At 36.1% G+C, this 13,002-nt stretch overlaps 1 protein-coding gene across 2 annotated transcripts in view; it reads right to left on the bottom strand.

Annotated features, from left to right (window-relative positions):
- Nucleotides 1–13,002, bottom strand: part of TMOD3 (tropomodulin 3) — an 86,831-nt gene that overhangs the window by 12,830 nt on the left and 60,999 nt on the right. The window contains exons 4-7 of one of the 2 annotated variants that reach the window (XM_043919169.1): nucleotides 6,424–6,546; nucleotides 5,134–5,223; nucleotides 2,780–2,910; nucleotides 922–1,029 (exon numbers count right to left, since the gene is read on the bottom strand). In XM_043919169.1, coding sequence (XP_043775104.1) covers nucleotides 922–1,029; nucleotides 2,780–2,910; nucleotides 5,134–5,223; nucleotides 6,424–6,546 — 452 coding nt within the window. Of the gene's footprint in view, nucleotides 1–921; nucleotides 1,030–2,779; nucleotides 2,911–5,133; nucleotides 5,224–6,423; nucleotides 6,549–13,002 lie in introns of both variants that reach the window. The other variant, XM_043919171.1, reaches the window with a different exon arrangement.

Genomic DNA, 13,002 nt, shown 5'->3' with positions numbered 1-13,002 from the left:
CATGGGTTTGGAGTTCAGGGGAGAGATATGAACTGGAGATAATAATGTTGGGAGTCACTGGCATATATGGATAATATATAGCAATGAAACAGAATGAGATCACCCGGAAAGTGAGTGTAGACGAAGAAATGAACAGGGACTGGGGCCAAGCTCTGAGCCGTTTAGAGGTTCAGATGCTGGGGAGATGAGAAGGAACCAGTTTAGGGACCAGAGGAAGAATGTCCAAGCAGGTAGAAGGAGAATGAAATGGATTAATACCCTCAAAGTCAAGAAGAAAAGGTTTATATCATGGTCAAGTGGGACTTCACCCAGAAATGCAAAATTGATTTAACATACAAAAATTAAGCAATGTAATATATATTAACTGAATAAAGGACAAAAACCACATGATCACTTCAACAGACACATAAAAAGCATCAATAAAAACCCAACACTGTAGATCCATAAATGAAACCCTCTACAGGTTTAAAAGAATGATTTAGAACCTCATATGCTGATATGAAAAGACCTCTAAGATATATTAAAGTGAAAATTTTAGTTGCAGAACAGCTTACACAGAATGACTCCATTCATGTTTTAAAATTTTCAAAGAAGGGAAATACATGGAAAAAATAAATATAAGAGGATAGTAAATAATGTATTGCCTAACAGTGAGTAATCAGAAATTGAAAAAAGAGTAAAAAAATTTTTTTAAACTGATACTTGCTTTTATTGACTGCTGAACATCATGGTTACTAACTAGCTCTTAGAACACATAATTTTTTAAACTACACTAAAATTATTTATTTTTAAATTTATTTTTTATTGAAGTATAGTGAATTAAAAAAAGCAAATCTTTTCATAAAACCAGTTTAGTCACCTTTGTAACATACCCTGGTATTACAGTCATAATTTCAATATTATTAGTCACAGCTTACTTACAGTAGCAACAGGGTCATTGCTTCGGGTGGCTGCAAGACTGAAATATTTCACATGTGTGTTGGTTTCCAAAGCCTTTGCAAAATCTTTTAGGGTTGGTATTGGGATATTCTTGAAAGACAAAAATGTGAAACATTAAAAAAAAAAAAAAAAGAAAAGAAAAAATGTGAAACATTATTACATTTTAGTTTTCAGTAAATTCAGTACAATAATCAAAGACATCTCTACTTTCTCTTTTGCTTAAAATGTACTCAGAAATTATGTACATATAACCACTGGCCTACAAACGAAAACTAACAACTCAGCCACTTTATCTCTGACTTTTCTAGTACGGTACATCTGCACAAACTGTTGGCATAGAGCAAAGCATACATCGCTGCTTTTCTAGCACGAGGTTAAAGAAAATCTCACTATTCTTTTTAATTATTTGTATTATGAGTATTTAAAATGCTTTCATTTTTCTACAAAGAGAAAGATGTGGGAATCTACTTATAGTGATTTCTGAGGCAGATGACATACTGTTCTCAGTCACAAGCTATAAGGTGTTAAGAGAGATTAACTTGAAATGAGGAAAGAGACAGTTTGAGGAGACATCTGTTTTTCCTCTTAGTATCAAGACTTCAACTTCCTGTAGCCTGGTTATTTTCAGATCATTACTGTTAATTTAGAGACCAAGATACAGAGAACTAAATTAAAAAAAAAAAAAAAGTAAGTGATCAACTAGGCACATTAGCTTTTTCCAAGGCTGTCCTGCCTCCACTCATAGGAAGGAACACCCACAGAAAGAGCACAGAGGTCTTATTCCCTAGGTTCCTGTAATTTCCAGATGTTCTCTCTGCCTTCACTTCAGATAAATTAACATTTAAAATGAGGAATCTGTAACAAGGCTATTATACAATGGCTAATAATACCTAAGAGATCTTTTGAGTTTACTCTTTGGTAATTAATTATCCCTATGCTCTCCCTACTCATTTCTTCTTTCTTTACTTCACGGAAGAGTTGCATTTAAAAAAATTCCAGTAAGATCCCACAAAGCCCACTTCTAGGTGTGTAATCAAGAGAAATGAAAATATAAATTCACACAAAAACCTGTATGTGAATGTGTATAGTGGCTTTACTTATAATTATCCCAAACTGGAAGCAACTCTTAAGTCTCTTAAGCCTATCAGCTGGTGAATGGACACACAGACCGCGGCACATCCAAAGAAATACTGCTCAGCAACACGAAATAGCAAACCAGTGAGGAGACACGCACCAGCACGGATGACTCTCACAAGCGTCATGCTAAGTGAAGAAACCAGACTCAACAGCTACACACTATATGATTCCATTTATATGAAACGCTGGAGAAAGCAAAACGATAATGGAAAGAAAACAGATTCACGGTTGTCAGGGGCTGGAGCTGGTGGCAGGGAATGATGACACAGGGGTGTGACATGTTCTACATCGGCCAGTGGTGGTGGTGGTGGTCGTGGTGCAATTGTATGCACTTGCTTTAACTCACTGAAGTGCACACTAGACAGGGAGAATTTCACGGCATCTACATTATATATCAAGGGACCTGATTAAAAAGACAAAAACTGAAAGACTAAAATGCTCTTAGAAGAGGGCAGTACTTTGGAAGCCCAAGAGATATAGTGACATCTATTAATATATGATAGCCTTTAAAAAGTAAATCAGAAAATACTGTTATACCTTAACTTCTAAATTCGAAGAAATCTCTGTTAGCATACTACTAAAAGTAAAAACTTTACCATTAAGTAGAAGGGATTAGCCTATAACAAAACTACCCAGCTCTCAGCCTGGATCCAACTGAGTCAAAGCAACTCAAAACAGCTTTCTGCCTGCTTATCACACCTACCTTTATATTATTCAAATTAACTTCAACAAGACAAGCATCATTTTCTTTAATCCTCTTTAAACTTTCTTCAACATTGGTTGGATTTGGGGGCTCATCAAATACTGGAAGAATCTTTTCCCCTTTTACCACAGCTGCAGTAACAAATGGAAAGAGCAAGCATGTCACTGATTGACACTATTATAGTGAGAGCATATATTAACTTGGAAACACACAGCACAAACACACACACATATTCAGTAGAACTAATTTATAAGTTTCTTTCCCCAAATTTCTAAAAGATCATTTATGTGCTGACACACAAAGCACTGAAATAAAATTTTACTGACTATAAGTACCAAACATAATTCAACATTTAATTTGTTTGCAATGTATTAACCTTCAAAAATGAGTATTTTCACTGCCTCTTGCCTCCTGGTGTATTACAAGATACCTTTATCACAAAAATATATTTGCTGATACAAGCTGACACAAATGGTGATCCCATTTACTTTCAGCAATGTTCAAGATAAAGTTATAATATGATAAAATCTCATAACTCAAAGTTCTAATATGACAAAATATTAACAACTGTTAAGAAATTAAGAGGAACTGAAAAAAAAAATGACAACCAAATGCAATGTGTGACCCTTCTGGATCCTGATTTGAACAAACCAGCTGTGCAATGACATTTTTGAGAGAATATGTAAAACCTGAACATGGACTGGTTATTAGACAACATGAAAGAATCTAAGTTTGATAATGGCATTGTGGTTACATTACAAGAAGAGCTTTTGTGAGAGACACATATGGAAATGTGTGAAGTAATACAAACAGGATTCGCTTTAAAATATTTCAGGGAACAAAGTAGAAAGGATAGGAGGGAGGCAGTAGGTGGACAAAACAGAGCTGCCAAGATGTGAAAAACAGTTGAAGCTGGATAATGGATATGTTATTCCCTCTTCTATTATATGTGCTTGAACATTTCTACAATAAAGAGCAAAAAAAAAAAAAACAAAATAGGAGAATGGCCAATTATAGAACATTCATAAAATAGAATGTTATAAAGATGTTTGAATAAGGTAAATCTATATGCACTCACTAGGAAATGTGATATGTTGCTAAGCGATATATTACATAGCATAGATTAAAATCCTCACCACCAAGTTCGTGGGATATTAAACCTAGTTTCATCATTCTAAAACTTCAGCTCCTGTAAAGTAATTAGCCTCCAACAAATAAAAATAAGTGGAAAAAAAAAAGAAAAGACTTTCCAGACTCAGATAATGATTGGCTAGAAATTCATCTGCTAAACTGCAAGTGTGTCTCCATATCTTGACCCTGAGTCACCATATCTGGAGGGTGATACTCGTAGATGAAAATATGATTTATTAGATTGTTAAAGGTAGAAATCTCACTCACGATGGTAACATGTTTGGAGAACTTGACTTACCTGCTTAGGACATGGGAAGCAGAATTGATAGAAATAAATGATATAAAATAAATAAATAAATAAAACTTCAGCTCCTTCACAGGCAAATTAGAGATAATAGTTCGTAGAACTGTTGTGAGAATTGAGAACAATTTACATTCAAGAGCTGTGCACAGAGGAACATGGTCCATGATAAGCATTAAAAAAAAAAATTAGCCAGCAGAATTATTACTGAAAACTTAAGTAACAAGAAATGCCTCTTGTATGATCCCATTTTTGTAAAAGAAAAGAAAAGATCATTTATAACATGTGTACATATGTAAATTTATATAAGCATAACACAAAGTCGGGAAGGATACATTCCAAATAGTTAATAGTCATGGCTAAGGATGGGGTGGTGGTGTAGGAAGTAGAAGGCAGGATGGCTGTGAATAGAGACACTTACTTAGAATTTACTACACAATATGCATTATTTCGGTAGTTTTAAAATGTCTTATACATAAATTTTTTTAAAAAGCTTTGCTTTAGTCTGTCTAACATTGCGTCAGACAAAAAGGTTTAGGGTCTGAAGAATTCTTTGCCTTCTCCTGAACCTGATTTTATAATATAGTTTCTTTGTCAGCACTGTTGTAGATTTCCTGAAAATCAGGAACACTGAAAACAAAATGTCAATTAAAGCCAAGTTTGACTGGTTTTTATAGCATTTACCATTAGCATTATTTAGTAAGGTGAGAGTGGTTCCTATTATGTCTGCTGACACAGTAAGCATACAATATTTAATATTCTACTTTCAATGATTTTCTATTGTCAATACCATATAACTGGAATCTCAGGATTCTAGTACACATACGTAACATTTGGCATGCAAATACTGAAGTTATTACATGGAGGAAACAAAACATAATTAACAAAAGATTAGAATTCACAAAGCGTTATAAGTTCTTACTTGAAAAATGTTCTTGGTCGACACCATTACTACTTCCCACTATGTTGCAGAACTGTGTATTCGTTATCAAATTGTGCATCCCAAGAATAGCTATAAATATAGAAAAAGAACATTATTTTATACCCCAAATTTCTATCAACGATTTTAATATTCTCTGGACATTTTCACATTCAATTAAACACACATTTTGTAGCCCAAAAAAGGAGACAACATGATTAAAAAAATCCCCTACAATCTCTTTCTCATCAATACCCTTGTACTTTCTCCCCACTTCTGAATTTAGACACAGCTGGAGCCAGCTTGACCCTAAATGTAAACCTGTGCTTAGCTCCATCTGGTGGCCAAGAAAGAAAATGGAAATGATCTACTGCTATCCATCTACCCTTCTCACCAAGTTTCTCCAAACAGAATGCGATAAAAAAGATTTTTCAACTTAACCTTGACTCTTAATATTAACTTACATTTGTACTTCAGCTGAGAGCAGATTACTAAAAAGTACAGTTGAATTCTCACATTTAAGATTAAAATCACATCTCTTTAGGACTAGAAATAAATTTGGTTTTGTTTTTGCGGCCCGTTTGCACAAATGAGGCAGAAGCTACAACTGTACTGGCCCATTCCATTCTGATGAATGTACTATTTACAAATGCATTAGTCCTCAGCCCCCCAGGCAATAAGATACCTGGCTCCAGGTGTGGTACCACACCCTGACTGTCCTTCTCTGGTTAATTCTTGGGGTTATTTGGTACTAAGATCTTCCCTTGCATATTTTTCTATCTAGGAAAATGGGTGTGGGTGGAGGTAGCTGGGGCTAGACACTGGTCCAGATAAGAAATGGGTAATGAAGGGAGGTTTGGAGTTCCATCTAATTTCAGAAAAGTTAGGAAAGTGGGATTATAGCTCAGGACCGACTATTTTATCTAATTTCCAGTTACCCATTTCCGGGTCTTCTGATAAAATGGGATACTAGTTGACCTTGGAGACAGCTTTTAGCTGAGCACCGGCTGATGAAAGTCTTTTACAAAGACTTTCAAAGATGGCAAGAACGGGGAAAAAAGACATCCAATAATCAATAAATTCCATTAACATTAAAATTTCATCGTTAAGAGAATTTAAAGAAACAAAATCCTATATGTCAGATTTATAGTGTTAAAAACAAAGCCAAATACATGGTTACATATTCAGGACCACTTCGCTAGGAAAAGCCAGCATTTGTATAGTGAATACAGGTATGTGTTGGCATTTTCCCCCTTTATTCTCACTCACAAATTAATTTATTTTAGGAGATACCTGCGAGGTCACACAATTCTGTATCAGAAGCACTTGTCAAAGCTTCTTCTAGTTCTGGATCAAGAGATACTTTTTCTTCTGTAAAAGTCTGTACAGGTTTCTGTTTGGGGATAAATATTTTCCCTGCAAAACAAAGCAGTTTGTTAATTTCACTATTACTGCTAGTAACTCATTACCATTTTGTTCTAAAAGAAATTATTAGAAGTATGTACAACTGAAGCTGAAATAAAAAGTCAAGATTAACATCTACAACATATGTATGTATGGCTGAGTCCCTTTGCTGTTCACCTGAAGCCATCACAGCATTTTTAATTGGTGATACCCCCCAAAATAAATACAATTCATTATTAACGACTCTTAAAAGATAAATAAGGAAAGCAAAAAAAATTAACATCTACAATAATTCTGTTTCATCTTCAGTATGTACTTATGTTTCCAATGCAATATTCTGGCCATGAGTCAGAATTTAAAAAAAAAAAAGAACTGAGAAATTTTCCCATTTGTGAAAGTAAAATAGGCTCTTTTTGGAGTAATAATGAGCTACTCTACAAATATTTAAAGAAAAAACTAAATCATAAAAAATCTATAAACAGATTAAGGAAATAAAACAATTCACTTTCTTATTCTTAAGCAAAGAACTGCTAGAGTCCCTTGGGGGATGGCTGAGGCAATTTAACTTCCAAAAATTTGGACTCCCCCGGTGGTGCAGTGGTTAAGAATCTGCCTGCCAATGCAGGGAACACGTGTTCAGTGTTGGGGAAGATGCCACATGGCACAGAGCAGCTAAGCCTGTACACCACAACTACTGAAGCCCTTGAGCCCTAGCGCCTGGGCTCTGCAACAAGGAAGACCCAGAGGGATGGGATGGGGAGGGAGGCGGGAGGAGGGATCGGGATGGGGAACACATGTAAATCCATGGCTGATTCATGTCACTGTATGGCAAAAACCACTACAATATTGTAAAGTAATTAGCCTCCAACTAATAAAAATAAATGAAGGAAAAAAAAAAAAAAGAGAAGCCACTGCAATGAGAAGCCTGTGCACCACAAGGAAGAGTAGCCCCACTTGCCCCAACCAGAGGAAGCCCTTGCACAGGAATGAAGATCCAATGCAGCCAAAAATAAAATAAAACATTTTAAACAACTTCCAAAAATTTAAGTTCTAATTGAAAAGAGATTTCTGTATGTACTGAGTGATCACCTGAAACCTTCTGGCACTGTTCTAAGCCTTGAAGGGTAGTAACAAGGTTACTTAAGAAAATAGTTCTTCGAAAAAAAAAAAAAAAAAAGAAAATAGTTCTTCTAGAAACCCATAGTACTTGGTATGTGAAAATTTGATATTTTATTACCATATGTTCAATGAAAAATTGAAAATGGGAAGGGAATGGAAAATAATAATGATATAACTGCAGCACAAGCTGACCAAATAAGATATACTTACACACAGTAGGACCAAGTTACCAAGACTGCCTCTCATTTACTTCCTGAGAGAGGTAAAAATTGTAACTAAGTAATCTAGGAAGGCCTTCATAGGCGTGTCTTCACAGAAGTTCAATTATTTTCTTTTCTATTAGAAAATTACCAGGAAAATATGTGAGGCCAAGTGGCCTGGAAAATCTATGCAGTGTTCTATCAAAAGAAATATTTGTGGGCTTAATAATCAGGGCAGTGAGTGTTGTATAATTCTTGTTCAAGGTAAACAGCAATCATAAGGAACTCATAAGGAAACTCACATGTTTACTTATGTAAACTCATAAGGAAGCCTCCCATGCACACTGCTCCCAGGAATCTGGCCAAAGCTTGTCAGGTATTTTCAGCTGAGCCCATCTAAACTATCTTAATTTCTGATATTATATTTCTTATTTTTTAGTATTTCCGTTTCTTATTTAAAAAAAAAAAAGTTTTCACGTTTCTGCCAAAATTCCTCATCTGTTAATACATGTGGTGCACCTTGTCCACCAGATCTGGTATTTCTGTCACAAAGTTTCTCACTCATAACACCAATATCTGGATCATCTCTGGTTCTTCTATTGACTGTCTTCTTGATTATGGGCCACATGTGTCTTAAGATCTTTGATCTTGTATTACGTAGTTTATATTGCTTGTTTTAGTGAGAATAAGAAGTCTCTTGCAACTTCCTACATCTAAATCAGAAGTCTTTTCAGCAAACTATAATGTACTTATATTAGTAAGGAAGCTTTCAACTGCATATAACAGAATACCCAATTCAAAGTGGTTTAAACTGGTGCTTCGCAAGCTTTAACGTGCACGTCATCCATCTAGTGATCTTATTAAAGTTCAGACTCATGCAGTAGGTCTGACGCAATCACTAAGAATCTGTATTTCTAATCAGCCTCCCAGATGACTAATGATCTACAGATCACGCTCAAAGCACCAAGGGTTCAAACACTAAGTATTTTTATCTCATTTAATAACTCCACAGGGAGGTGGCTGAAGGTTTAGTTTAGTAGCTCAGTGTTGACATAAAAAATTCAGGCTGTATTTTCTCTTTGACTATAACCAGCATGGAGGCCTTTATTCTCAGGCCATTAGTCTTAAGATGATCTTTGTATCACTACATATCACATCCTCATGCAGCAAGGTCATGACAGGAAGGAAGGGAATTTTCTCAACTGCTAACTTTTGTTAAGGAAAACTGACAGATTCCTCCGCTGGTCTCACTGACCAGCACTGGGGCCATGCTCCCCTGCAAGGGTAGCTAAAAAAGAAACATCTGGCCTTTTCAGTTTATTTCAGAGATGGATTCTGCCAGCAAGGAAGAAAGGATTTGGGAATGGTTGTTAAACAGAAAACTATCACATTTGTCCCAATACTGAACCAGAGGAAGCACTGTGCTCCCCGAGTTCCCTGAACGTTTCACTATGGCTACACTTACACATTTGGCATGTTCGTCTGTCCTCTCTGAGCTTTGCAATGTTCTGTTCCATCCCCACATTCTTGCCTTGCTCACAACAGGCAATTCAATTTTCTGAATAAATAATTCGGTGATCGCCTCCAGCTCAATTACCTCATTGTATAAACTATAACCTAAATACCCTGGGTTCAAAGTTACACAGCAGAGTGAGCACAAGAACACGGGTTCCCAAACTCTCAACCCAGTCATTTTTCCAATAAACTGGTGGTTTATCAAACTTAACCCTTCAGCAATGTACATTTCAACTCAAATCCCTATCTATATGGTAGAACATAATTAATCTTCTTAGGATCAAATTTTGGAATTCTGGTGATTATTAGATAATCTTTTATCATTAGTCCACAGGCAAAGGCAAATCCAAATCATAACATCCTGATAATTCCATAACACTTTTCACAGTGGCTGATGTAACAAAGTGGCATTTAATTCAGATGGCATGCCTTAATTGTCGCTTTAGGATAACTGTATTTTCCTGATCAAAATCTTATTGGGACTTTCAAATGACTTACCTGGACAATTTTGATAAATTCTGACGTCCAAGTCCCAACACCCTGCCCCACCCACTGAGATTCTGATTTAATTGGTCTGATGTGCTATCTGGGACATCTGGATTTTCAAAAGCTCTCTAGGAATTCTAATGCATAGCAGCCAATGTCAAGAACCACTGGATTATGGTATTCACTTGGTAAACAAAACTACATAAAAGCTGCCCACATCTTATTCTAGGGACCAATGGAATCTAAAGCGTTACAAAACTATAAAATGTTTATTTTTGTAATCCTTACCTACAGGCCATAAAGGCATTATTCATATCTATTTTCCCCCCCAAAACCTTTGCTAATACTTACAAATACAAAATGCATCTCATCAGAAAAAACAACAAAGCAAAACAAAATTTCCAAGGACTTAGGGAAATTCTGTGACAGAATTTTGCTTAATTTACACAGCTGTGAAATAATTTGATGCCTCCTCTGATACTCCTCTACATAACTCCTCTGTATGTAGAGATTTTTTGCTGTAGCAGTATTTAGTTTATACAGTTCTGTGCTTTTAACAATACAAAAAATAATCACTTCATATTTCTTCACGATTAGTTTAACATGGATACACTGTAAGAATTATACTTTAATGAGTATGTGTAAAATCTTATAGAAAACTAAAAGAAAATATTTCTAAGGAAGGATAAAACACGTAGAACTTAAGTTTAGTATTATGAATACAAAACCTAAGGGGTCCTCCCCAAATTGATTTGGACTTAAACAATCCCTTGAACAAATCTCAGCTATTTGCAGAAACGGACAATGTGACACTAAAATTCATATGGAAATCTAAGGAACCCAGAATAGCCAAATAATCTTGAAAAAGAAGAACAAAGCTGAAGGATTCACACTTCCCAATTGAAAAACTTAATACAGAGTTATTATAATTAGATAGCGTTTTGATGTACAAGGAAAGACATTTACATCAATGAAACAGAGTTCAGAACTCTTTGTGGTCAGTTGAATTTCTATCAATACAAGGATATCAAGACAATTCAATTGAGCAAGAGTTGCCTTTTCAACAAATGGTGTTGGGACAATAGAAAAAGAACAAAGTTGGACCCTTATATCTTATATCATACAAAAACAATAATTCAAAATGAACTACAGATCTAAATATCAGAGCTAAAACCGTAACACTAAAAAAAAAAAAAAAAGAGTAAATCTCCATGACCTTGAATTAGTGATTTTTTAGATATAAGACAAAAGTACAAGCAACAAAAGGAAAAATAAATTGGACTATATAAAAATCTAAAACTTCTGTGGGGCAATTGACACCACCAAGAAAGTGAAAAGACAAGCTCTGGAATGAGAGAAACCAATTTCAAATCACATATTTGGTAAAAAATCTAGAATATACAAAGAATATTTATCAGTAATAAATCAAATATTTATTGACTGACAAAAATCAGGAGTAAAAAGACATCAATTTAAAAATAGGTAAAGGATTTGAAGAAACATTTATCTAAAGAAGATATCAGATGTCTAAGAGCACATGAAAAAATGCTCAATACCATTAGTCATTGCTATTGTTGTTGTTAAGTCACATCAGCCGTGTCTGACTCTGTGCAACCCCATAGACGGTAGCCCACTAGGCTCTGCCATCCCTGGGATTCTCCAGGTAAGAACACTGGAGTGGGTTGCCATTTCCTTCTCCAATGCATGAAAGTGAAAATTGAAACTGAAGTCGCTCAGTCGTGCCCAACTCTTCGAGGCCCCATGGACTGCAGCCCACCAGGCTCCTCTGTCCATGGGATTTTCCAGGCAAGAGTACTGGAGTGGGTTGCCATTGTCTTCTTCGATCATTAGTCATTAGGATAATGCAAATCAAAACCACAATGAGTGTTACCACTTTATAGCTACAAAGATGGCTATAATCAAAAAGACAAGAGTTGACTAGGATGCAGAGAAATCAGAACCCTAATACTGGTGGTGGGAATGTAAAATGGTGCAGCCACTTTAGAAAACAATTTGGCAGTTCTTCAAATTATTAAAAAAAGCAGTCACCCTATGACCCAGCAATTTCACTAGTAGGTATAAACAGCAACTTGTACACAGGAAAACGGAAAGCAGGTTGTGTGCTCAGTCGCTCGGTCATGTCCGACTCTGTGACTGCACGGTTTTCTCAGCAAGAATACTGGAGTCGATTGCCATTTCCTCTTCCAGGGGATCTTCTCGACCCAGGGATGGAACCCACAGAATTGGCAGGTGGATTCTTTACCACTGAGCCACCTGGGAATCATAAATGTTCACAGCAGCACTATTAGTAAGAGCTAAAAAGTTGAAACAATCCAAACGTTCATCAACTGAAGAATGGATAAACAAAGCATGTGTTTCCATACAATGAAATATTATTGGTCCATATAAAAAGGAATGAAGCACTGATACATGCTAAAACACAGATGAAACTCCCAACCCAAACATGAGGCTAAGTGAAGGAAATCAGTCACAAACACATATTGTATGATTCCATTTATTTGAAATGTCCAGAACAGGCAAATTTAGAGAAAAAGTTGATGAGTGGTCTCCTAGGGCTGGAGCGTTTCAGTGAGGAGTAGAGACTGGCTGCTCATGGTTTAAGGTTTCATTCAGGAATAATAAAAACGTTCTCAACTTAAGACTGTGCTGATAGTGGCACAACTCTGTGAATGTACTAAAAACCATCGAGTTGTATAGTTACATGGGTAAATTTTATGATATGGGTTGCATCTTAATAAAGATGTTTTTTAAAAAAACACTAAGGGACTGCAAGGAGATCCAACCAGTCCATCCTAAAGGAGATCAGTCCTTGGTGTTCATTGGACGGACTGATGTTGAAGCTGAAACTCCAATACTTTGGCCACCTGATGCGAAGAACTGACTCATTGGAAAAGACCCTGATGCTGGGAAAGATTGAGGGCAGGAGAAGGGGATGACAGAGGAGGAGATGGTTAGATGGCATCACTGACTCAATGGACATGGGTTTGGGTGGACTCAGAGAGCTGGTGATGGACAGGGAGGCCTGGCGTGCTGCAGTTTATGGGGTCACAAAGAGTTGGACACGACTGAGCGACTGAACTGAACTGAAGGGGCTGATGTATTAAATAAGGGCTTTTTTTTTTTTTTG

The sequence above is a fragment of the Cervus elaphus genome, chromosome 12 (genome assembly GCF_910594005.1).
Source record: "Cervus elaphus chromosome 12, mCerEla1.1, whole genome shotgun sequence".
NCBI classification, from domain to species: domain Eukaryota; kingdom Metazoa; phylum Chordata; class Mammalia; order Artiodactyla; family Cervidae; genus Cervus; species Cervus elaphus.
Note: the sequence above shows the minus strand (reverse complement) of the source record. Positions and strands in the feature narration are given on the sequence as shown.